Raw genomic sequence first — 25,299 nt, 5'->3', positions numbered from 1 at the left:
CTGTTTTTCTCCTTCTCCGTGTCTGACTTGATTTCTGCATGTCCTTAGATGTTAGTTTTGATCATGTGAAAAATAGAAAGCTTGTTCTCTCAGTTGAACATTACACTCTTCTGTGTGGGAATGATGCAGCATTGTATATAGCATCAACAGAAGAGACATCAGAAACATGTGATTCTCATTGATAGAATTTCTTAGACATAAATTCATCATATAATTAAGTATTTTTTTTAATGTTTTCTATGACACGTCCTTCTCTGTGTTGGCTATGCTACCTGCTACCTGTCTGCAAAACCCTCTGAATACAGTTCAGACTTTCTTGTTGCATGGGACATCAGCAATTTTCTGACGCCATAAAGATATAACATGAAAGAACAACAACCGGCACATTGTTGCAAACTCAGACGGGTTCGACTGGGCTCTGTGTCAGCGTGTCAACAATTACTCATCTGCTTCCAGGTGATCATGTGCCTTCATGCCAGGGCCGGTTACAGCTCTGAGTCACAGCTGCTGACGCAGCGCTGTGGTAAGAGCAGGGAGTATTTTCCACGTTACTGAGAGCAAATAATGGTCAGTAAAGGCAAGACCTTGAATGAAGGGTTCAATCTGAAACTTGCTCTCCCTGTGACCTCATTATCAACATGTCCTGACATGTCCTCACTCCCGTTTTAAACACGTTCAAAGGAATATATTGTGTATATTATCCACAATTATGAAATACAATTTTGAAGTTTTAAATACCTTCGAGACTATACAGGTACTTGCTACCTTTCCAGGTAACATCCACCTGCCCAATATATAATTAATCAATAACAAAACATCAGTAATTACATTATACAATAACATTCTGAAAAAGTCTATTCTACATAATCTGTATTCTACTTTTGATACTTGATGACAATATTTCTTTCTTCAAAAGTAAATGATCTGAATACTTCTTACCCAGGTATTATGAGATTCGAAGTAGCAAAACCATCTATATGAAGATAAAAACTTGCTATAAGGATTTTAGTATTTCCCTTTAAATCCTCATCACCAGTTGAACTTCATACTATTGCACTTGCACTGAAATGTATAGCTGCTCTCCTAAGGGTTTGAACATATTTTCAGAGAATACATATGCTCAGAGATAAAATCCTCTTGGCAAAATGTTCACTGTGATTATTCTCTTGCCTCAGCATCACAGAACGTTACCAACATTTCTCAGATGTCAAATAATGTGACACAGCACAGATGGAGGAAGCTGTGATTTATGCTTTGCAGGAACTGCTCACAGTTTGTGTGTGTGTGCAATTACTCACCATTCAGTCATCCGCTACCACACCCCGCTATGACGGGCTGAGATTTACTGTTTCACAGTGTAGCTCTCTTGACTCGCCACTGCCATCAAGCGATGCAACTGATTCATAGAATTAACAGATAATTCAAGACTGTGGTGCCATCATGTGGGTATGTTTATATAAAAAACAGGGCGCGGTATTGTGCATGATGGCTCACTACCACTGCTGACTGGTGTCTCAATGTAACACAGCCATCATTAATGCAGTACAACCTGTTATTTACTTGCCATGACAAGTCAAAATGTTCTGCGACATCAAAAAAAGGATCCATATATAAGGATCCATAGTTATTTTTGTAGGCTACTGTATTTCAAGGGTATGTCCACACAGATAAGGTTACATTGATTTCATTTGAAGTTTGAGTAAATGTTAATATGTTACCTTTTGCCTGACAGTCTTTATGCTCGTAGTTTTTCAATTTGGAAAATGATTTCATTCTCTCGATGACGATATAACATACAGTATATGTTGTGGATCGTCTTGTTCCAGCTCTTCACTGAAGGTATGATGTTTGTGAAAATGTTATTTTTTAATATAGGCAAACACTAAATGGCATTACTTAACCATATCATATTATATATTAGTTTGGTATACAGCGTTTACATATATGTGCTGCCTTAATATTATAATTTTTTCCAAACTTCTATTCCTTTAAAAACAACTTTTATAGGCTACAACTCGTATTATTATGTTTACTTTCCCTATTCATCTCTGGTTATGTCTGTCCGAATTTACACCTCTACGAATCAGTAAAGGTTTGTCATATTTTAGTTTGTTAATTTTATACCCCTTTCTCCTAAATTAAAGACATATTTGGAAACTTTGGGATCTCTCCTAATGTTTTTTTACTATCCAACAATTTGTAATGACTGGTGTTTTAAATATACAGTCCGGGATCAGAAGAAAACGAGAGAATGAATGTAACCAATTAATCATTGTTGTGTTATACTGTAGATATTGTAAGCTATTATATTGAGTACTTACAGCTCTTTATGAAGCAGTGTTCGGGTGTATGTTTCTGGGGCTTTTATTGTAAAGGGGAAAACGGAAGAAGGAGAGGGAATGTTCTGGTGTCAAGATTAAAAGTGGTTGCCGTCTTGTGCAAACTACGGAGCTTCGTGTTGTTTTTGTATTATTAGTGTGAAGTATTGGCGCAAGATACAATATTCTATTTAATGTTTTGTACTATCTGGACCTTGAGTCTGAAATAAAGTTTGATTGATACAAAGACGTGTGAGTTCAAACAGGGGGCAGCAGTCAGAAGTACGATGCCGTTTACGGACAGCAGGTGGCGGTGTAACTCCGCTTAGCAGTCATGTGTCTCTACAAAGCTCTTTTTATTTTACCAGCCACTTCAGAGCGTTTCATGCTTAATGTTTACATGTCGCAGCGGTTAAACCGTTGGCCCACTGCCACAACAACGAGTTAGAAAATGAGCTACGGTTTTATTCCAGAGTAAATGCATGACTATCGTTTAAGAAGTGGGCGGGACGTAGGACGTCCCCGCCCACTCGCTGATGACAGCAGATCATGCGGCCTTCACTGTTTTGATTTACAGCTCGGACAGGCGGGGGGACAGCGATGGCGGAGGAATGGAAGTGCGTGTAATTGCTTCAAGCTACGCTAACTACCGCGGTAACACCTGTCTTACGGGAGAAGACATTGGAGTCATCGAGGAAAGCTGGCGGCTTTTTACGGTACTCGATTCCTTCCGGATGACATGGAGATATCGGCGAAGGGAGAGGCGGAGGAGCGCCGGTGAGTGACCGCCTGGGATGGTTATTCGGCTAGCTGTGCCAAGAGTGACCGTAGTCGTATAAATAAACAAACTAGAAACTGTATCACCGAGCACCTGATTGCTAATTCACCGATGTCGGCCAGTTGAACAGAGACTCACCTGAACGGAACCGTTGTTGTTATGTTGTACAGTTTACTCGGTAGCTAGCTAGTACACTGGTGGATTGGCAAAGCTAAGCTAACCGGACATGTCAGTGTTTGACAATTAAGTTAGGTTAGGAGCAAACGACACGAGCTACCTGCGAGGCTTGTCAACATGTCTAAGACCAACTGATGGACTTATTACTGAAAGTTTGGTTGCGTTTTGCGCATGTTAGCTAACCGCTACAACCTGTTGTTAACAGTGCTAACTGTTAGCTGTCGCCGTGCTAGGGTTGTGGTTGAAGCTAGCTGTCAAATTAAGTTTGAGGGGAGCTAGTCGCAAGTTATGAGATGTATACGATATTTACATACTGTTAATACAAAGTAAAATCTATTGTGTAAAATGTTGGCAAATGTATCAAGCTAACGCTCCATGCTTGTTTCTTTTACACATGCACAGTTTATACGTTCGCGGTCCTTGACAGGTCGATTAATGGAAGAGTTAGTTTAACAGGAAATGCTGCACAAGTTCCCTCATTTTCTGTGTGCAGGCGACGTTAAAATGACATTTCAGTCTGAACAATACACATTTATGCTAACTGATATCAATATTGTGAGTATTGTTTCAGTTGTAGAGACATTCCTGCCTCGTTAGGGCCATGACAACTTCTAGATTACCTGTGTTTGTTTAGGAATTGAAGTTAAGATTGAAAACAAATCGAAACGTTTGTTAGTTATGAGTCCTTTGATGGCTGTATAGTGCAATGAGGGATGCTCACTGCCCTGCTCACTCACTCTCTTGTTGCATACATACACAATGCTCTACAGTTTGTGGAGAATGTTCTCTAACTTTCAGCATTCCTCTCTCTATGTTACATGATGTGATTTGATTAGATCGCTCTGTGGCTGACCTCGTGATGCTGCTGCTTTTGCCGTGTTCATAAATGTGCTATTCATTGGTTTTTATAGCCTTTACTTTCAACAGTTTCTGCAACCAGCTCTCTGCCTGATGATGATTGTGAGATTAAAGAAATAAAATAAGATGATCCTCAATTGTGGATTAGTCAGACTGCGCTTCCTAAATCAACCTTGCACAAAACAGAGGGGCCTTTTTTGTTTGGGATTTAATTTTAGACCTACATTTGAATAGATATCATTTTGATATGACCTTGATGTTTGTTGTCTTATTATTCTATCTTATAATGCTTTCAAGTATCCACCACTTACTAAAGTATAATATATAAGAAGATTAAACGTTAAATGACCCTATACTCAAAGAACACACTCAATTGTTGGTGTCTTCTGACAGCCAATTTATTTGTCCTGTTGCTGCAGTTATGTGACTAGTTCTCAATAGTATTCAGTTAGACTGCTGACTAAAGGAGGAAAAGAGGATGTCCTGGAGATGTGCCAGTGCTTTATGGCTCTTAGGGAATGTGACCTGATATGATGTTTTGTATCAAACACTTTTAGAGCTACAGCTTTCAATAGCAGTATACTAAAGATAAGGGGACTATGTCAACCAGTATTTGTGGCTTATAATATTAACTTGAAGACTTCAGTAAGGTCTCTGTTTGCTGAAAAACAACAACTCTGTGTTCTCTTTTAGCAGAAGTGTTATGGGTAATACGGGATAATGGTTTGTCATCAATGTCACCTTGGTCAAAAATGTCTGCTTGTGGCACTTAAGACCTGGATTGTTGTCAACATGTTGTTGGAGGGACAGTAGGTGTATATTCATGTATCTGTCTATTTAAAATAGTCTTTCCTTCTTTTCTGTCTTTTTAGTTTGGTGAGGGTGTGGTGATATTGTTAAAACATGTATTCATGTTCAGCACCCTTAGTCACAGAGTTCATAGCAGAGCTAGCTTATCATAATTAAACTGCTGAAGACTCAAGGTTTTTTTGGGAAAAGTTTTTCTGTTCATGTCAGTGACGATTTAAGCCACAGCTCTGCTAACACCAGCACTTCTTTACCTCCTTCCTCATTCCTAAACTTCCTCCCTCTTCCTGTCTCACTCCTTCCTGCTGCCCTATTTCTCTTTCAGGAGGGAGCACTGGAAACTACTGTCCAGCCTAAAGACCACGGTGGAGGGTCTTGTGTCCACCAACAATCCCAATGTGTGGTCACGTTATGGCGGCTTGCAACGGCTTCACAAGGACATGAACAACATCCTGAGCCACAGGCTGAAGAATGAGCAGGTCAGAACTCAGGAGGTCTGACTGATGCCACTCTACCTTTTTGTATTTATTTGTTGTGAACAGATTACTGATCACTTTCTTTGGGACTTCCAGCCAGTTCTGATAGATTAGCTTAGTTTTGGCCTGAAAATATGCAATAAAGGCTTGTGTTTGAACATGGAGGAGCAATTTATTCAAGGTGTGACCCATAACCCCACAATACCACACCATCAGACAACAAACTGCAGTACCAGTTTGCTCAATGTTTCCACATTTCCCATGTTTCACCTGTGATACCACATATTTGCTTATGTGGGAATCTGATTGCAGCTGCAGAATGTATGTCAGGAATGTATGTCTTGGGTACTTTTTCTTACATTTCGGCAAGTATTTACATTCTTATAACCTGTCCTTATCAGTTTACTTCCTGAAATACATAGGAGAACGGTTCACTATTGGACACACTAATGGCCTTTTGCGTTTATTAAAGTTTTTTTTTTCTGTAACAGTCATGCTGGTTTTGTGTTGCAGGTGTACTACAAGCAGAGAGACTACTGGCCGTTTGTGTGGTGTGTTCGCTACATCAGCCCTCACCTCGCCTCGCACGTTGAACAGGTATGAATCCTCCCAGAAACATGTAGGCTGGTATTTATATGGAGATTGTGAACTTACTTTGCAGTACAGTTTTCATTTTGTTCTCAGAAAGATTTGGTATTATAATAATGTGAAACTATGGAATGCGGCACTCCCCACAATCTTAAGAAGGTTCCTGGTAACTGAAGAACTCATTTTCACTGTTTAGCAATCTGTATCAGCAATTATGGCTGTACTGATAAGAAATTACTCTCGAAGAGGAGAGTGTGAGCATGGGCAATTGTAATTACAACAATATAATAAGTATTGTAGGATCACAAGTGTTGCACATGAACATAAAGAGAAAATAAATCAATGACACAACTTGCTAACCGGACTGTGATGACTCGATAATCTATTTTAACAGCGTTACCACACAGGCTTCTACTCTGGATTTGTATCAGTTTATCTATCTCCCAATCATGAGTCCCCTTGTTGCTTGGTCTGTTTCAAAAGCTAAAAACGGTGTTGTAATTTTTGAGAACTTTTCAGTTTCCACATTTGTTGCAAGAAAGGGCTGTTTTTTTCAGTTCTGTAATACTTATTCACGCACAACAAAGGATGTGCCTATGCATTTTATTCACTGTTTGTTTGCTCCACCAGCCACTGTCGCAGGAAACTAACTATCATTTAGCTGCTAGTTGTATAGCTTTTGTACAGTGACAATAGGTGGTGAATTTGAGAGCCAGCCTACCAAGTTTTTAGTTTCATGGAAAGCCTTCAGCAGAGTCACAACACTTCCTGTATTGCCTATTTTTGTTGTTGTTGTGGAGAACAGTCCCCTCTGTCAAGTGTGCAACAGTAACTAGATGTGTCTCACACAAACTGGGCTGTAAACAAAGAGCAGTATGTTTGGTGTAAATAGTATGCGATTTGCAACAAGATCCCATGATACTGGTTGTCATGCTGTTAAATTAACAATGTGGACAGAAAATAACAAAAGAGAACATAAACAATAAAAAATGCTTTGCTTAAATTCAGTAAAATAGTGATTGACATGTGACTGTTGTTTGCACCATTTACCTCTCCCTTCACAATATGCTCCTGTTCCACATCACATGCACACACACACACACACGTTGTGTAAGGTTTACAACTCGCTGTACTGTATAGCACAGATCACTGACAAATTAAATACAAATAACTCTTGTATGAATCTCTCTCTCTCTCTCCCCCTCCCTCTGTCTCTCCCCACCCCCCTCACAGTTCAGTCACCTGGAGCCGGTGCTGAGCAGCGGGATGCAGAGTGCTGGTGAAAGCTACAAGGCTGAGCGATGGCTCTTTCATAGCTTACAGGTTCACTTGCTGTCGGCTCAGCTACGACCTCTGCTCCGGCATCTGGGGCATACAAGCAAATACTATAATGGTGAGTTGTAAGGGTCACGACGATGGGTCACATTAATAGTCTAGCTAATTAACTTGTGTTTTTGTACTCCAATTCCCTTCATTATCTGTTCCTGTTCTTCTGAATGACTTTCTCTCTACTCTTTCACTTTTCTCTTTCTACTTCACTAATAAATGATTTAATCATTATCTTATCTCTTTTCCTCTCTCGCTTTCTCTCTCCTTATCTCTGTCCGTCTGTCTCTGCCTTTCAGATGATGCCTTTCTTTTGAGCGAGCCCCATGTGACCGCCATGTTCCAGTGTCTGGAAGCTGTGGAGCAGAATAACCCCAAACTGCTGGCCCAAGTAGACACTTTCGGGGTGGGTCTTGTGAAATCACTTTGCTGCATTTATCTCAACCATTTTCATTTTGTTGTTCATCTTTTGGTCATCAGCTGTTATTGATTTTTATTTGGGAGGTATTGTCCATGTTGGCATTATGTTTTTATCGTGTCATTATGCAAGAAACAGATTTTTGATTCTTGTATAAAATTCCTCTCTGAATTTTTGTGTGTGGTTGCGGCTGTTGAACATAAGAAAAAGTGGTGGTGCTTCATACCCTCATTATTATGTTAGTCAAAAACTAAAATGAAGGAAACTTTAAGGAGGACATTTCAAACAAGGCCTTACGTTTTCTATCTTCTCTTCTCTACCTTTTCCCCCTCCAGCTCTCCCCTCTGAAGGGCCCACCATGTCTGGGCCTTTTGAAGAGCCAGAGCCTGTGTGTGTTGCCTGGGGCTGCTGGTGTTTGGAGGAACGCTGACTCGGCTCCCAGAGGAGAATCTCTAAATCGCAGACTCACCACCTCCAACTGCTCCCTCAGAGAAGCCGTCTCCACCAGCCATAACTCTGGGAACACTACCGAAGACGGATCCCAGAACAGCAACAGCACAAGTGAGCAAAGGGTGACGGGTGCAGTTGTTTTGAAAGGGGTTTGTGGATTTGTTTATATTGTGCTTTTAATGTGTCATTTCCTTTGATTCAGCTGAATGCTTAACGATGCACACTGACTGTTCTCCATAGGCTCAACTAAGTATGCTGTAACAATAACTCAATCTGTCTGGGTTTCACTTGTCTTGTATCCGTGTCTGTTTATTATTACTTTTACAAAAAGGTCAAGGTTAAGTAATGCATTTCAGTATCATCTGTTTTTTAATATATAGAAAACAAGGAAGCAGTAGTACTTGCTATGATGTTCACTGAAGTGGAAAACATGTGTTTCTGACAAGAGAGAATAATGGTGGGTTCACATGGAGCACACTTCAGGTCATAGGAGTTAAAATATGGAACTCTTTTGTTTTGCCACATTTGGGTTTGTGATCAATTTAAGGGACAGAAATGTATAGTCAGATCTCAGCAAAGGGTGTCGTGTTTTACGAGACTTCTTGTTTTGTAGTTGAATATTGAGTAAAGCAAATAAAAACTATTCTGCAATCAGTATAGGGTAAGTGGGGGTGGGAATGGCACAATGAATGCACTACAGTTCATATGTAAATAGACAGAATGCCACACAGAGACCTGATTGTTTGTGGTCAGTTTTGTGTTTAAACGGCCTCACACTCTCTGTTCTAAACTGCCTGTGCTCACAATTTATTTAAATTTTTCTAATTAGTATTTTGACATAATAGTTACTTTTAATTTAAAAAAACAATCTGTACATTTGTGAAAGGGAAGAAACAGAAGCAGGCCTGTGACATAGTGTCTCGATCCATCTCACATTATCCACCTGTTCTGTTGCAGACACTACCTCTCCAGCCAGCAGTTTGGGAGCTCCCTGGGTGTCTGTGTCTCGGCGGGGGGAGAGTGAGCACGGCATGACACCCTCTCCCGGCCCTGTCTCGGTCCCTTGTATCTCGCTCACAGAGCCCCCCTCGTCCACCTCCCTTCAGCCGGAGACCGGGGACTCTGGTGAGGGCGACTATGACGACGGTCCGGAGTACCTGGCTATTGGTAACCTGGGGCAGCGCAGCCGCTGTGACTCCCGAAGCTCTACCCACAGCAGTGAGCCGGGCGTCGCCCAGGACCAGCCCCTGCAACGGAAATCCCTAGCTCCGACCCCACCCAGACGCTCATCTTTCTCTGAGGGTCAGAGGGGGCCGGGCCGGGGGCCCAAAGGACACACTCGCTCGTTTTCTGACACGGGGGTCAATCAGAAACTCAGGAACGGTAAGAAAACATAACTTGTGTAGCTCATGTGACAATAGCTTTCAATGGCTACCTTCCGTCTCTTTGTGTATTAGTTATGTTGTATTGCATTAGAAATGTAGTATTGAAATAAAACATGTACAAAGTATTGTTGCAGGAAATACAGCCCTCTCTTGTCTTTCGCTCTTGTGGCACCATGTCTGTGTAAATGTGCTCTGCAAAGTATCCGAGATGTGGATGATGCTAAACTACAGTATTTATGCTGCATATTCCACTTAAATAAGACACATTTTGTTTATATTTTCTACCAATCACTTTAGGCCTCTACTTCCTAACACTGTTTGACATATTTGAAACTATTTAATGGCATAGATCTTTGCTTAAATGGCAGTCAGTTGATATGTGTGTGTGTGCACGTGTGTGTTTGTTGGTGTCAGTAATTGAAGTAATTAAAGTAATGCATTAATGGGAAAACAAGCTAAAAAGACCTCAGCATTCTGAACAGCATCCTTCCCCGAGATCATCGTCTACCGGCACGTCCCTATTTTACAGCGAGTTTCCTGCACACATTTGACTAACAATTCCTTTTTTTGCTTTATGGTTGCACAACATGAATGTGAGATCCAGATGGGGGTATACCGGAATGCTATATTTGCTGTATTTTTAGCTCCGTAAGATGTGGCGAAGCCACATGTTTTCTCAGAAGATGCACACTTCCTGTCTGAGGGCTCTAAACATTTCCGAATTAACATCTCTATTCTTGTTGCTGACTGTTTCCACTTCTTGGCTTGAGGTAACTTTCTCTCCTTCTGCTCTATTTCTCTTTCCTTTATTTCTTGTGCGAAGGAGGGGGCCACAGAAAAATCACCATAATAATAGAAGATCCGGTAGCAGGTTGGCAGTGCAGTTCCACTGTGCTCCATCACTATACCCCACTTTGCTTTTCACTCTGCATGCTGATGAACTCTTTCCATCCCTCTCATTTCAAGTCTTGCCTTCAGCTCCTAATATGTGCTTTTTATCTTTTTAATGTCTTTTTTCGTTTTGGTTTGTGTTACTTGGGTCAAATTGATGTGATGAGGCCATGAATGACCCCTTTCAGTGTTGTGTTTATGCCCATGCACACATTCATTTGTCATAACCGATCAGTGTTGAAAGTATCATAAATATATAAACTATGTGTAGACATATTCATTTCATTACAGTGAAGATAGTGATGTAGGAGTACTGGCATTGTTATTATGTAACAATCAAAGTGTAAATGTTAAAGGAGGTGTTTACTTGTATGTGTATACATCGTGTTTCACTTCTGTCTCACTCACATTTTTTTTTTTCTGAATCTGTACATTCCTAATTCTCATTACACAGGTCAGCGGTCAAGTTTTTGTTTCTGCATGCAGTGAAGTGAGACATCTCTATAGATTTTACTGATTGTTTGACAGAAAAAACAACGATAAAATCGAAACAGCTTTTAAACTGCTTTGTGTATGAATGGTGATGCATGTTCCCATCAATCTCAAATAATTTTGCGTTTATATTAATGACTTTGTCATTTGGGTGAAAAAAGGCACGTAACATGGACTATTTGTCTCTCAGAATCAGCAGAGGACGACTGCTGCATCAAGAACTACGGCCCTTTCTCACCTCAGTGTAAAGATGCCAGCTCGCCCAGTTCCCTCTACATGGAGTCTCGTGAGTTTTCTGCTTTTACACTTATGTTGCAGCTGCTGTTGCACTTAAAAATGATTGCAATAGTAGAAAGGGCTTTGCTCTTATCCTGTGATTGTTAAAAAAAATATGTAAAGAATATTTGAGCTAGAGAAAGTCCAGAGCAAACTTAAATATGGAAGGAAGTTGAACAGGAAAGCTGACATGACATGTTCCTAAATGTGAATATAGCAAGTGAGTCAGCTGGTCCATAGACGTGACACTCTGGACCTAAGGGGGTGGGGGTGTTATTGGGATTTTATGGTGTATATTTTAAGATCCTCTTACAGCATGCAGTTGGATTGTGGCTTTACTGTTTCTGTTTGTGTATTAATGTATTTTCTTATGTGTTTGTCTCTTCAGATGGACCTCAGTACAACAGTGTTCCCGATGGGATGTTCAGGAAGCCGTCAGAGGGCCAGAGCCTCATCAGCTACCTGTCAGAGCAGGACTTTGGCAGCTGTGCTGACCTTGAGAAGGTCAGGGTCCATTTTAACACATGAATAACTCAATTAGTCAATCACTCATTTAGTTAAACTCTGTTTATATACACCTTTTGTACAAATTGAGGCAGTTCAAAGTGCTTTACAAATGCAGCAACTAATGCAGCAACTAAATTATGGTTTTGAAAGAGTGCAGTGTTGAACTTGTTAGGTTGCATGACAGGAAAGCCTAGTCTCCTCTGATGAATTCATAATTATCTGTTTGTTCTGTAGGAAAATGCTCATTTTAGCATTTCAGAGTCCCTTATTGCTGCCATTGAGCTGATGAAGTACAACCTGCGGCGGCAGGAGGAGGAGGGCGAGGACGAGGGAGACAGCGACTCTGAGATTCAGCAGCTCAAACAGAAGATCCGCCTGCGCAGGCAGCAGATCCGACGCAGCCGCCTGCCGTCCTGTGCGAACCCCCAGCACTGTAAGGGCATGAGTAGTGAGGAGCTGTTTAATCCCCTGTATGGACACACAGTGTGGCAGTCTTTTTTTTTTATTGACTAAGAAATGATCAGTTGATTATTTACCATTTTACGGTCTTTTAATGGTGAACGTGCTTTCCGTTACTAGACTTTAGTTGAAAAGGCTACGTTGATTTGCATCTTTGTAGATTTTACAAATATACTTTGTTCTTTTAATAAGCGCTAATTAGCTGTTGAGAAAGAGCTACTTCCTCAAATTGATTCGTCAAATGATTGTTTTAACTATGTCTTAACAAATTATTTTCATTGACGATTTCCTTACCAGCTACAACCATAAATGACTACCACTTTATCAACAAACTACCTCCCAACTTTAGTTCGTATGAATACATGAGATGTGTTTCATATTTCCAGCCATTTTTCTTCATCTAGCACAGCCTGTGCTCAGTGATGTTCTTGCAGAAGCATGCAAGTTTACGTGACAATTTATTATTGCTGGGATTATGAGAACATTGTGGCCTATTTTAACAAAACTGAGTCTAATCTATTGAAGGAGAAACTTGTCTCACTGATTTCTGTCCTTTTTTGCTCTTCTGTATTCCTCTTTGTTTAATCTCTTGTCTCCTTCCTCCCTCGTAGTGTTCCACTCCACTGACAGCGGCGGCTCCAGGAGGAGCTCTCAGGACTCCTGCCAGGGCCTGTCTGACTCCGGCTCAGCTGAGGAGGTGGAGGAGTGCGAGCTACGAGGTAGAGAGAGGGAATGTGGTGTCACTTTCGCTGATCAGTGTGGACAAACTTCTTTCATTCAGGCATATAATGCACATTTTGTGTGTTTGTCAGTTCACCTGGCATTTTTTTTACTGAATGATGAACAAGCTTCAGTTATACGATACAGTTAAGAGTAATCAGACATTTTTACTTTGACCAAAATATTGACAATATAATCTAATTTTAAGAAGTATTGAAAATGTATTTAAATGTGTTCTAAGACTCTGAAGTCCTAATTTGTCTGCATGCATGACTTTGTTTCTGTTCTAGTCATAATTCATGACCTAATCACACTTGCTTCATGTTGCTAACCAAGCACGTCACGTTTTACCATAAACATGAAAGTCTGAGTACAAAAGTCACAGAATGGGAGTTTGTAAAATGTTTTCCTTTGTGTTACACAGACATTACAGTCATGTGAGTCTTCACACCTCTGATTTAAACGGTCATGATCATTTGTTTGATCTGTAAAAGCTTCCAGTATATTCCAGTCAGTGTTCACGACACTTCAACATTTTCCTCTGAGTAAATTTAAATTGGCGTTTTGTGTGACAGATAGTAACTGCAAGAAACTAATCGCTAACTTTTGGAAATATCAGAACATACGTATTGCTTTGATGCTGTTAACATGGGCAGTGGGATTTCATATGTGCATGTACTTCCTGTATTGTTTGACTTGTTGCGTATAGCTGCACCTCTCAGTGCTGTGGTTTGAGCATACAACGTTTGCTGTATGGTGGAGCTGTGTTACTGCATGACTTCCGCACATACGCTGTGTCAGTGCAGTGTGCTGTATGTTTGCCTGTGACACTGACATGCAGCTCTGTGGAGTGAAAACATGTTTGTGCTTGTGGTGACGGTTGTGCTGAGTGTTAGTTTCTGTCTCTCAGATGGCTGTGAGGGTCAGTCCCTGCTGGCGGTGTCTCAGAACGGCCTCTCCCTGTCACTCGCCTCCCTCTTCTCAGGTATCTGCAGGCTGGACTATTGGGCGAGGCTCAACAGCTACAATACAGACCGTTTACTGTGGGGGGGGATGTTGGCTCCACTCCAAACTGAGAATTTAATCCCTCCGGTTAAACTGGAGGGCACTTCAACCATAATCATTTACAGTTTAAAGCTTATCTTTTTGTCTTTCTTTGATCATACTGATTGATTCTGTACACAACTTTCAGTACGTTAAAGACACTTTAGGAATTAACCTCAAAAGTACACAAACTATGTTTTTCAGCATACTGATGTTCACTGTGTGATAAAATGGATTTACATTCTTCTTTTTTTAGTAAATCCATAAACTGACCACTTTCAGTTTTGGTTCTGCATACCAGCCTGACTAAAAGGAAAAGTACGAAACTGTTTTCGCAAAAGCTTCATGATTAAAGAATATCTTTTTATATACTTTTAATTTTGGGTCCGCTATGAACAAAAGGAGTGTTTCAAAAAAGCTGATTAACCCCGACATTAAGACCTTTTTATACGTTGTTTTATACGTTTTCAGATAAGCATTTTTTTTGGGCTATCCAACATCCTACCAAAAATAATCTTTCTAAGCAGAGCAGGGACTACTGCAAGTTTTTAATTTGGAGTTGAGCCACCTGCCTTGTCACCTCAGTTGAAAGGTGCGCTTGGCTGTTTGTGTTTGGTGCTTGTTGTTCAGTGCTCCAGGGCTTTGGTGGACAAATGTGCCCGTATCGTTTAACAGTTCAGAGAGGCTCATGGGAGGAGACGGGGGCGTTAACAAGTGACAGTCTGTGGCGTCTGTGACTATAGAGATTATTCTCGTTCATCCATCCATCCATCCCATTATTCATAATCTCTAGTGCGACTCCAATGAATGTGAGGTGTGATAATTTCAGACACATTCACATCACATGTTATTCCTTCTTAAAGTGTGAAGTCAGCCCAATATGTATTGGTTATTTTTTGAAGGCTCATATAACAGATTTTCGCACACCGGTCAAGTGTAATATTGACAACAATGTAATGTTTTCCTGGTCTGCGTTTGTATTAGACTTTTTCAGATGAGGTAAATTAAATGCTTCTACCAATTCAAATAATCTCAATGATTTATACTTGATTGCAAAAATGTCTTACCCTGAAGACGACCAAAATCCTTAAACTTAATCAGAATCCATGCGTGTGATTGTGTTTGAGTACTGATGAGATGAAAATGCACATGGGTAGTACCGTAACAGAAAATACGGCGTCATTTTATGTATCCTATGAAAAACCTTAAGTGTAGTTAATAGAAAACCACACATTTCCATGAAAACAAGCTCTACCTGTTCTTTATAACCACACCATTAACAATGTTTCCTAAAAATGTTCACGTGTGTGAACATCCTCTGAAAGCACCAACAGCAACACAATATTGACATTGAGAAAATTGGTCAGAATTATCTTAATATTAGATTTAGTGACCACAGTTAAATGTTTTCTTAAACAAAAGTTTTAATCACATTGTATGTGAGTAATGTAACATTCCTCATAATCTCCCACACTGAAGTCAATTCTAACATCACTAAAAGTCACTCACCATGCACTGGCTGCTCATGCGTGCTTTTTGCCACTTGCTGCTGATTTAAAATCATCCTTTGCTTGTAATCAAACCAAGGGTTTATTTGAATAAACTCTTGTGATAGAAGCCATTCTTGTTCTTCCAAGCCTGTGCTGCTCTTTGCTTACGTGTTGTTTGTGGGGCGTTGCAACACTACTCTGTATGCTACCTGCTAAATTACCTTTTAAAAAATGCTTGAATTTAATCAGAGATGTGATGCTTTTTCATTCAGCATCTTATTTTTGTGTATTTGTGTATCACATCTTTCTTAAATAATTTATTTTCTGTAGCAAGTAGTGCCATGATGATAAATGAACACCATCCAACTGCTGGTACATTAAATTCTACCCCCGCAGGCAAATTTAGCCTCCTGACTGTTATTTCCAATTCTACAAATCTTAAAAACGTGTATAACTGTTAAACTGCTCCCAAGTGGTCGAATCTCTTTTGTTTAACAGTTTGTCTTATTGTCTTCCAGATGCAGACATTAAGCGCAGCATAAGCTCCAGCGGCAGGTCTTTTCTCAGCTCAGAGTCAATGTAAGTCACACACTTCTTGTTTCCCTAACTCATTTTTCACAATCTTAATTATTGAACACTGTTGAAGCTAATTTAATTAATCACAGGAAAAAACATACATATTGGTAATAAGAACCTTTAGTAGGGATTTTATGTTATGTCTGTGGAATAGTGACAAACTTGAAAACCAGTGTATTGTAATTGTTATATTTTAGAAATATATTCTGTCCATCTCTATGTATTTTCAGCTCTCCGTCCTTCCTCCAGTCTAACTCGGCCGAGTCAGTAGCCATGGGTTTACTCAGGCAATTTGAGGGCATGCAGCTCCCTGCAGCCTCTGAGCTCGACTGGCTGGTCCCAGAACACGACGCTCCACAGAAGGTACAACACCTCGCTTTTATATTGTACTTAGCAGAATAGCAGTTCTCCACACACAATTAATATCATTAAAATACTTTGCTCTCTCTCTCACACTCCTAGTTGCTGCCCATCCCTGACTCTCTGCCGATCTCGCCTGATGATGGTGAACACGCAGACATCTACAAGCTGAGGATTCGTGTTCGAGGTAACCTGGAGTGGGCGCCGCCACGACCGCAGATCATCTTCAACATTCATTCCACCCCAAAGTGAGTATACACCAGGTTGTGTTCCTTTTTTATTTTGTTGTTCATTCATTTCTGTTTTAATCTGTCATTCATTTGTTGTTGTCATCCTTCTCATGACACACACCTGGCCGTTTCTATATCGACCTCCGTCTTCGCTCTTTGATCTACAGAATTTATATTATTTACACCTTTTTTTTTTCCCCTCGTCAGGAGGAAGATCATTGTTGCGAAACAGAACTACCGCTGCGCTGGCTGTGGTACCCGCATCGACCCAGGTATGGCCAGCAAACTCAAATAATTTATTTATATTATGCTTTAAACTGCATTTGGACATGTTTCTATTAAACAGATAGTATCATCACACTTAATTTATATTTACACTCCGCTTCAGTTATTGTTTTTAATTTAATTTCACCAGGAAAACTTTAACACTTATTTTCCAACGTGCTCAACTGGCTTAAAACTTTGTATTTCACTATGGAAGTTCGCTTTATATATAGAAATGCTATTCTTTCATTCCATATTTTTACCTCTACCCACTTGTGTCTCTGCTGTCTGTCCACGCTTCAGATTATATCAAGCGAATGCGTTACTGTGAATACCTCGGCCGTTACTTCTGCCAGTGCTGCCATGAGAACGCCCAGGCGGTGGTTCCTGGCCGAGTGCTGAGGAAGTGGGACTTCAGCAAGTACTATGTCAGCAACTTTGCCCGGGACCTGCTGAGCAAGATCGCCGGAGACCCGCTATTTAACCCCAATGACATCAACAGTGGCCTGTACAAGAAGATCAAAGCTCTGGAGGCAGTCAGGGTGAGCACAGAAGCAGCGGGATGGGCATTAGGCAAATTTTCTTTTGAGGTTTTTTTTTCAGAATTTTTTTCTATTTTTCACCATTAACTATTGGGAACCCACCACAATAACCAGTTTCAGCTGAACAATCACTGTGGACCAACATGAGTTGTTCACTGAGCACAAAGTGTCCCAATTGTAAAATGGCAAACTCGTGACTGGTTTTGCTGCTTGAAATACACCAGAATGAATAGAGCCCTTTATGTCCTCGACCTCAAACGGTAACCATACTGAGAAGTCAAATCCTTGCGTGCATGATTCGGCAGGACTGGGCTAAAAGAGCAAGAATTGTTTATTAAGGTGTGTCAATGCATCTTCTACCAACTGGAAACTAGAGAGAGAAGAAATGTGATGCTTCCCCAACTGAGTCCGCTGGCAGCGACACAGATTATTAAACACTTTGACGGCACAGATGCTGGTAGTGTAAACTGAACCTGGCCTTCTGGTTCCTTCCAACATGTATTAAACTGTATGGGTCTGTGTTTCTGTCAGTGTATGTTTAAGTCACAACACGATGCGTTTTGTTTAGGTTTTGAGAGTGCAGCTGTTTCACATGAAAAATCTCTTCAAGACCTGTCGCTTTGCAAAAGAGTAAGTTCTTAAGTTTAACAATGTTTTTTAAAACATAATTATTCTACGGACGGACATCATCAGTGTGTGTGTCTGTGTGTGTCCCTCAGGGTGCTGGACCAGTTTGACAGCCTGCCAGGTCACCTAACCGAGGACCTTCATCTCTTCTCCCTCAGTGACCTCAGTGCTGTGCGTAACGGGGAACTGGCTCCCCGCATGAAAGAGCTGCTTAAACTTGGCACCCTGCACGTAGCTGGCTGTGTGGTAAGATCACCACGTGACTTCTCTTTTAACGGGGAGAGTTAATCCAGTTGATTTGTCTCGGTGATAAAAGTGAAATAATAGTGTTAAGAACTGTTCTCATGTCATCAAATGACAAGAGATTCCCGGCTTAATCAAATGTCTGCTCTTTCTCTCCCGGTTACTTCGATCTACCCCAGCTGTGTCAGGCCAAGGGCTTCGTGTGCGAGTTCTGCAGCAACGACAAAGACATCATCTTCCCCTTCCAGCTGAACAAGTGCCAGCGCTGCGAAGGTGAGCCCTCTCAGCTGGCGGCAGGCCCCTCCCCCCGCCTCTCTGTTCCATTTACCTGGAGAGACTGGAAGATGCCCAAACCTCGTAGGCTGGCAAAGGCCCTCTTCAAAGACAGGAGAGAGGGGGAGGGAGGGGAAGGAGGCTCAGAGCAAGGTGTGGATCAAGGGGTTAAGAGTGGAATGCAAGAGGAAAGGGGTGACACAGTAGGAGAGAGACAGGGAATAGGGGGAATATTTCAAGCTTTCGCTCCTGTAAAATTGGTGAAAGCTTTCTCCGGGAGTAAAAACAACGAGGAAGAGCAGGAGCTGACTGGAGGGACAGAGTCAGAGAGGGAGGAAGAGATGACGAGTGATGAAGGAGAAGAGGAAGGAAATGAGGAGGAATATAGCGAAGAGAGGGAAAAGAGTAAGGAACGGGGAGATGGTCATGCAAACAGGAAAAAAGTCAACTTCTTAAAGGTTCTTCACATAGACAGACTAAAGAAGAACACCTCAAAAGAAGACAGACGAGGCAGTGACTGCGAAACAGGCAGCAGCATGGAAAGTCTAGATGAAGTAGGACAAGATAATAAAGGACTTTGCAAGGTGTCAGGGTTGGCCAGTCTTGCCAAGGGTTTCTCAAAAAGTGAGTTAGAGGATGAACGGAAAACCGAAGTAATAGAGGAGAAGGAAGAAGGAAAAGGCAGCAGGGAAGGAGATGAGACTCATAATGCCGCTGAAAGTGAAATATCTGGTGCAGAAAACGAGGAGAAATTTTCACTAATGAAATTGTTAAAACCTCATCAGCTGTTCAGTGTTTTTTCCAGAGGGGGGAGCAAAGGAGAGGAGGATAGAAGTGGGGAGAGTGAGGGGAAAAGCGAGATGGATTTTGAGGAGGAACACCAACAAGAGCCAGCAGTCGTAGCCCAGACTAACTGGAGGGATAGGAAAACTCGCAAAGCTATGAGAGAAACCGGAGGTAGGAAGATTAGGAAAGGGGCAGAAAAAAAGAGCAAGACTGCAAGTGGAGAAATCGAAGAGATACCTGATGCAGATGATTGTATTGAGAGAGGCGGAGGACAAGAGTAAGAGTATATTAAAGTAATAGAAAGCTAAGAGATATGCCTTCTCCTTGAAGGATAATCAGCCAAGTTACAGTGCACTAAACTGCTGAAAGGTTATTATTTGATGAATCTGCTCGATAAAACTGTGGATTTTATTTGTCCATATCTTAATGACTGCTTGATGACCGTTAACTGAGGGCTTCAGGTTGAACTCTTCCAATCATTTCAAGTAAGCGTCTCGTTCGGTTTCCAGAGTCCACTCTTTGTTCACATGTTTTTGGCAGCGTTCATAGTCTTTAGATGTCAAGTACTTTCTTGTAGATCTGCACAACTACTTGACTTGTTTTGTTAAACCTGTTGTATCTTGTTGTTATGATCCTTCCAAGATGCAAAGTATAAAAACGTTGTGCACTGCACTATTTCTTGGCTCGGTTCAGTGACTTCCTGCTTCTCTGTTGATTCCGTCTCTTCGTCACCTTTCATCTGTTTTGGGGTTGGAATCATCTTGTACACTTTTTATTCTTCTATTTCATTTGGTCCTAAGTTGTTTGCACGACAGTGGTGATGGTATTTCTTGGCTTTGGTTCGGATTTGGCAGCTAGTTGGTGGTGGATGTCTTTGGCTTTGATTGCAGGGATGCTTGTGTGATACTGAAGCTGTCGTCAGTCATGGAGCTCAGTACTGCTTTGGCTTCGGCCACAGGGATGGCACATGATACCAAAGTGGTTTATCACTCATAAACGTTTACAATTCAGTTTGGTCTGTTACAGATTTCCCCCTAAGCCAGTGGAAGAGTTGTGTTTTCATCCTTAGCCAAACACTACATCAACTGATTACACTGATTTTAATGAATCTTTCTGTGTGAAATCAGCAGATGCGGTGTTTGATTTCAATGGAGACTCTTCCACCAGGTTGGAGGAAACACTGCCTGTTGTTTTTATTTAGATGTTTGCTGAAGGAAGACTGTCTCATTAATGTGAGGGGATTACATGTTTCTGAATTAATTTGTAATTTATTCTTTTAGTTGCTTTTATTTAAGCTTCATCTTCATGTGTACAAATAAACGCCTTTTTTTAAGTTGAGTTGCCTGTCATTTTATTTTATCTTTTATCCCATTTTTCTTTTTCAAACAAAGAAACATAAATGAATGTTGGTTGAGACATTGAAGAGTTTTAAAGCACTCTGGAATGGGATGAGTCTGAACTGGTTCAGGGTGTGGCGTGAGTCCCCCAGGATTTCAGCGAGCTCGCCTGCTTGTCTCCTCCTCCCTTCTGCCGCACTGCCTTTTACTTCTGCGTCTTTTATACTCCCCTCCTCACCCTGCCTCCAACAAGTCTGATTGCGATTGGCTGTTATGTTGACGCGTCACGTCTCACTGTCAACAAACTGGTTTAACTGGTTAACGTTTGTGGACACTGCAGCATTGTTTGGTTTAGCAGATGGGAGCTGCTCTCTGTGAAACCTGTTCTCGTCCTGTGTGAAGATGAACCGTATGTGCTGTAAATGTTTTGAAGTGCAACATCTCTGACTCCTGTTTTCGTGATGTTCCCCCCCTCCCCTTTACAGAGTGCCATGCGTGTTACCATCGCGGCTGTTTCCGGACCGGCAAAGACTGTCCTCGATGTCAGCGGCTGGCAGAGCGGAGAGAGAGGATGACGCGCAAAAACATGGAGGAACAAGAAGACGAGGGCGGTGGGCCCTAGTGCCGGTAACAGAAGACACTCCGAGACAAAAGAAAAGCACAATGCGACCATGATTGTAGTGGCTGACCACCTCGCTTTATGTTCCCGTCCGCTCACACCTGGGTGACAATGCTGCAAACTAATGTTTAATCTTAAGAGATTGCCAGATGTGCAGATGTTACTACATCAGTTGTGTTTAGTTTGGCTACTGTTGATTTTCAGATGCATTTAGTGTAAACTAGTCCCCTTTCACACATGCGCTTTATACTCTGTGAGTAGTGGTCATTTTTTGTGTCAGCGAAATTTATGAAGTCTGAGCAAATTTTTCCATGAAAGTGTAGTGACTTTTAAAGAGAAATTGCTCAGGTTCTTTAGAATCAGGATTTTTTTTTTTTTAAATACTTTAAAAAAACTAAATTGAGATTAGCTCATCGTAAATATTTAATTCAAACAAATACTTATTTATACACATTTCCTTGCACATAATAAGTAAAAGTATACGATTTAAAAAAATGTGGAGACTACTGGTGGCAGTATAGAAGGAAAAAAAAGGTGTTTAAGTTTAAATGACAAATCCCTCTGACATGTAATTTACAGAGACTTAAAGTCACATGTGTGAAAAGGACTTTAGATTCACTAAACGTTTTGGCACTTATTTCCAGTGTGGTCAATCTAATATATTTGGGATTTAACTAGATCAGAAAACTATTGTACCCAGGTTTGATATTCCTCCTTCCGTTAATTGCAGTTTTTTTTGCAACGGCTTCAATTGTGGTAATTATATTGGCTACTGGCTTAGCTGACGTTTGTTTTTTGTGACCTAAAATGGCAGGATCTATTTAAAGAAAAAGAAAAAAAAAAGAAAAAAAAATAGCAAGTAAACAGTTTAAATCTCATTAATGTTTTGACAGATTTTTCAGCGCAGATACTGTATTTGATCAATCCTGCCCTTTTTTATATATTGAGATTTATATTTTAGTTTGAAAATATTGAAGGTGTTTAAACTAATCCTTTCTTCCCCACGCTCCTACTGTCCCATTTTAAGCTCTTTAGCCATGCTTATGTGCCTCTGGGACCAATGAACTAAGAATGGATGAGCCTGTGGAGTTACATTGGAAAGTTTAGTTCATAGAAGGACTTGACTTTAGAGTTTCAGTCAGTGTGGCAAATATATGAAACTGCAAATGCCCCATTTTTGTGCTGCTGCGAGTGAGTGAGTGTGGAAGGTTATTAGGTGTGTGTGTGTGTGTGTGTGTTTGTGTTTGTTGTGTTGTATCTACCTGCTGTATATGCAATCATGCACAAAAGGGTTGCCTCAGCCTAATCAGCACTTGTTTCTAACGTCGCAGCTTTTGGAATAATAGAGTCGAGTTAATTGCACTGATCCGTCTGTCTGTTGTTGTTGGAGGGGTTGACACATCACTCTTTAGGTGATGTTCGTTTTAAGAATATGAACCTTGAATGCACTACTTTATGAAGGGGTTCAGTCCAAAATTACCACAATTGAATAGATAACAGTCATACTCTTAACATGCAGCAACATAATTATCAAAATGTATTAAGCACCTCTTGGACTGGAATTCTTGATACTTAAAATAAGGTTAGCTTACCTTAATTTAAAGACTGGAAACGGAGGGATCCAGCAAGAGCCTTGTTTCTAAAAAAAATAAAAAAGACAACATGCCCGCCAGCACTGCTAAAGCTCACTAACTGACACAGCAGTTGAACCAAACAGCGTGTTTTCTTTCTCAGATTGTTTTACTTGAGTGATATCTAAAGGACAAAGGGAGACAATAGTATTCCAGTATTTCACAGGTATAACGCAGAAATTGTGGAGAAGTGTGATAAGAAATGTAAAGTTTTACTAAACAATGTGTCTTGCACTTTTACTCATCCTGTGATCCTTTGGACACATTTGGGACCCCCTTCATTTTACAACAATGTTATGTGTATCAACCTGTTAATGGATCTCCAGAGTCCATACCGTCCTCATCAGGCTTCGCTTTATGTGTACAATCCCTCACGAGGCCCACGCTCTCTCGTGAGAAACTACTTAAAGCAATACATTTGATATGTATGCCCTTAAGCCCCCACAGACGAGTATTAAAGAGAGAAACATGTCTTCAGGCTCCTTTTTTAAAAGGAAACACTGGCCTCTTCAATGAAGTGGCCGCTCGACTCAGCAGATGGTTTGTCCTTGAACTGTCTTCAACATGGAGGTGTTTAAAGTGCACTACAGATTAAAGTGTCTGTTATACAAAAATGTTAATTATTGTTATAATTATTATTTGTGTTGATTTGTCTTTGCTCTGTAATTGACAATAAAAGACTGGCCAGACTGTTGATGAGGGTCATAGTGTTTGTGTGCTGATAGAAAAGTCATCAAAACTAATCTAATTAATGCTAAAATGACGGGGGGCTGCAACTAACTATCATAAATATTTATATCCAGAGCCTAATGTGAAGTTATTTGGCCTTTTTGTGCCTCGGTACCGGGGATGTGTCTGCCCGTTGGTCTGGTCCATTCTCTTGAACGGGATATTTCAGGAACGCCTGGGTGTTCACCTGCACTCATGGTTGAACAGATTTGGAATTTGCTGTGACCTCACAAAACACGTTTTGGGGTCTTAACTGAGTCAAGAACTCATTTGTTCATTATAAAGATTTTACAAAAATGTCTTATAGGATAAAATGGAAAAGTGGTGACATTTGTAAAAATACAAATGCGAGGCGGTAATTTAGATAAATAGCAGTGAGGCAGCGCTGACCTTTCTTTTCCTATTTTGCCCCTCCTTCAGCGCTTTGATCTATAATAATTAAGCACAGTGATGAAAGAAGTACTCAGATATTTTGTTTTATTTTATTTTATTCTGAAGTGTCCACATTGGAGAAATACACTGTTACATATGAAGGTCATGGATAAGAGTAAAATATACCGAAGTGTAAGCATCCAAATATACTTAAAGTACTAATTATAGAGAATGGTCCATTTCCGTAAAGTGTACATCGTATCATTGGATTATGATTATTGCTGCATTCATGTGCACATCCCTTTAATACTGCAGGTGGTAAAGCCGAAGCTCATTTCAATTACTTTTATTGTCTTTTAATGTTGTATTAATTAAATGTTTGCAAAGTAACTAGTCATTAAATAAATGTAGTGTAGTAAAAAATAAAAAAAAGTTGTAGATGAATAAAGTTGCAGAAAATGGAAATACTTTTGTAAAGCACAAGTATTTAAAAACTACGCCATTTGGTGGATAATATGTGAAAATACTTTTAATAGAAATCCAACCTCAAACATTTGCATTCACGGCAGGGCTTCAGCGCTATGCTAACTGACTGTGGTGGATAAAACCTGCTGAAGATGGAGTCTGGCTGAGACTCAGGGCTCAGTAAATAGTGTACTGTTAGTTGCATATTTTTAAGTGCATCAGGGGCCTTTTGCAATTTATTTTGTGGTACAATGAGTGAATGAATATTACCATTATTCAATTCTTTTCATATCTAAACATCATAATATATCTATAGCTGTTTGGTCGTCTTGTAGTTGGGCGTCCAGGTTGACTATCTTGCTGAATCGCAAAGTCTGCGCGGCCGTAACTTTGGCTGCATTGTGATTACTTTGCTGAATACTGAACTCTTCATCATCAGGTCAACAGTTTCGTTCATGAACAAAAATGACTGCTAAACTAATGACATTTCCATCAGACTGTACTTGGTGTTGAGTGCTAACACGTTCATCTAAGATGGTGGACATTACCTGCAAAACATCAGCATGTTGCATGTTTGCATGCTGACTTTAGCGTTTAGCACCAAATGTATGGCAGCAAACTGGGTTTGGCAACTTTCATCACCATTTTAGGTTGAGATAGTTTAATGAAATAGCAATGTGAGGAGAAATGAAGGCATGTAAAAAAAAAACATCTGTATGAAATATAAGATGATATCATTTCAGCAAAAAAAAAGGAGGGAAAATCTTCCCCTCCTTTCAAATTCT

At 40.5% G+C, this 25,299-nt stretch overlaps 1 protein-coding gene across 1 annotated transcript; it reads left to right on the top strand.

Annotated features, from left to right (window-relative positions):
• Positions 1 to 2,987: 2,987 nt before the first annotated feature.
• On the top strand, positions 2,988 to 23,631 carry rubcn (rubicon autophagy regulator). The gene is made up of 22 exons (XM_079220482.1): positions 2,988 to 3,095; positions 5,264 to 5,417; positions 5,928 to 6,011; positions 7,236 to 7,395; positions 7,628 to 7,734; positions 8,082 to 8,307; positions 9,154 to 9,579; positions 10,405 to 10,452; positions 11,155 to 11,250; positions 11,629 to 11,744; positions 11,982 to 12,180; positions 12,818 to 12,925; positions 13,837 to 13,911; positions 15,979 to 16,039; positions 16,267 to 16,399; positions 16,499 to 16,644; positions 16,834 to 16,898; positions 17,194 to 17,432; positions 18,001 to 18,062; positions 18,152 to 18,305; positions 18,482 to 18,575; positions 21,184 to 23,631. Exons 1-22 carry the CDS (start codon positions 3,058 to 3,060, stop codon positions 21,318 to 21,320), a joined length of 2,928 nt encoding a protein of 975 aa, XP_079076608.1. The 5' UTR covers positions 2,988 to 3,057; the 3' UTR covers positions 21,321 to 23,631.
• Positions 23,632 to 25,299: the final 1,668 nt, after the last annotated feature.

Source organism: Taurulus bubalis (genome assembly GCF_910589615.1).
Source record: "Taurulus bubalis genome assembly, chromosome: 7".
Classification (NCBI taxonomy): Eukaryota; Metazoa; Chordata; class Actinopteri; order Perciformes; family Cottidae; genus Taurulus; species Taurulus bubalis.
The sequence above is the reverse complement of the archived record's forward strand: the minus strand, read 5'-3'. Positions and strand labels throughout refer to the sequence as shown.

Bases quoted from the DNA above. Each gene is read 5' to 3' on its own strand.
- rubcn (XM_079220482.1), top strand. From the start codon at position 3,058: ATGGAGATATCGGCGAAGGGAGAGGCGGAGGAGCGCCG. The intron at 9,580-10,404 runs GTAAGAAAACAT...TCTTGTGCGAAG, and splicing joins CAATCAGAAACTCAGGAACG to GAGGGGGCCACAGAAAAATC. The intron at 10,453-11,154 runs GTTGGCAGTGCA...TTTGTCTCTCAG, and splicing joins AATAGAAGATCCGGTAGCAG to AATCAGCAGAGGACGACTGC.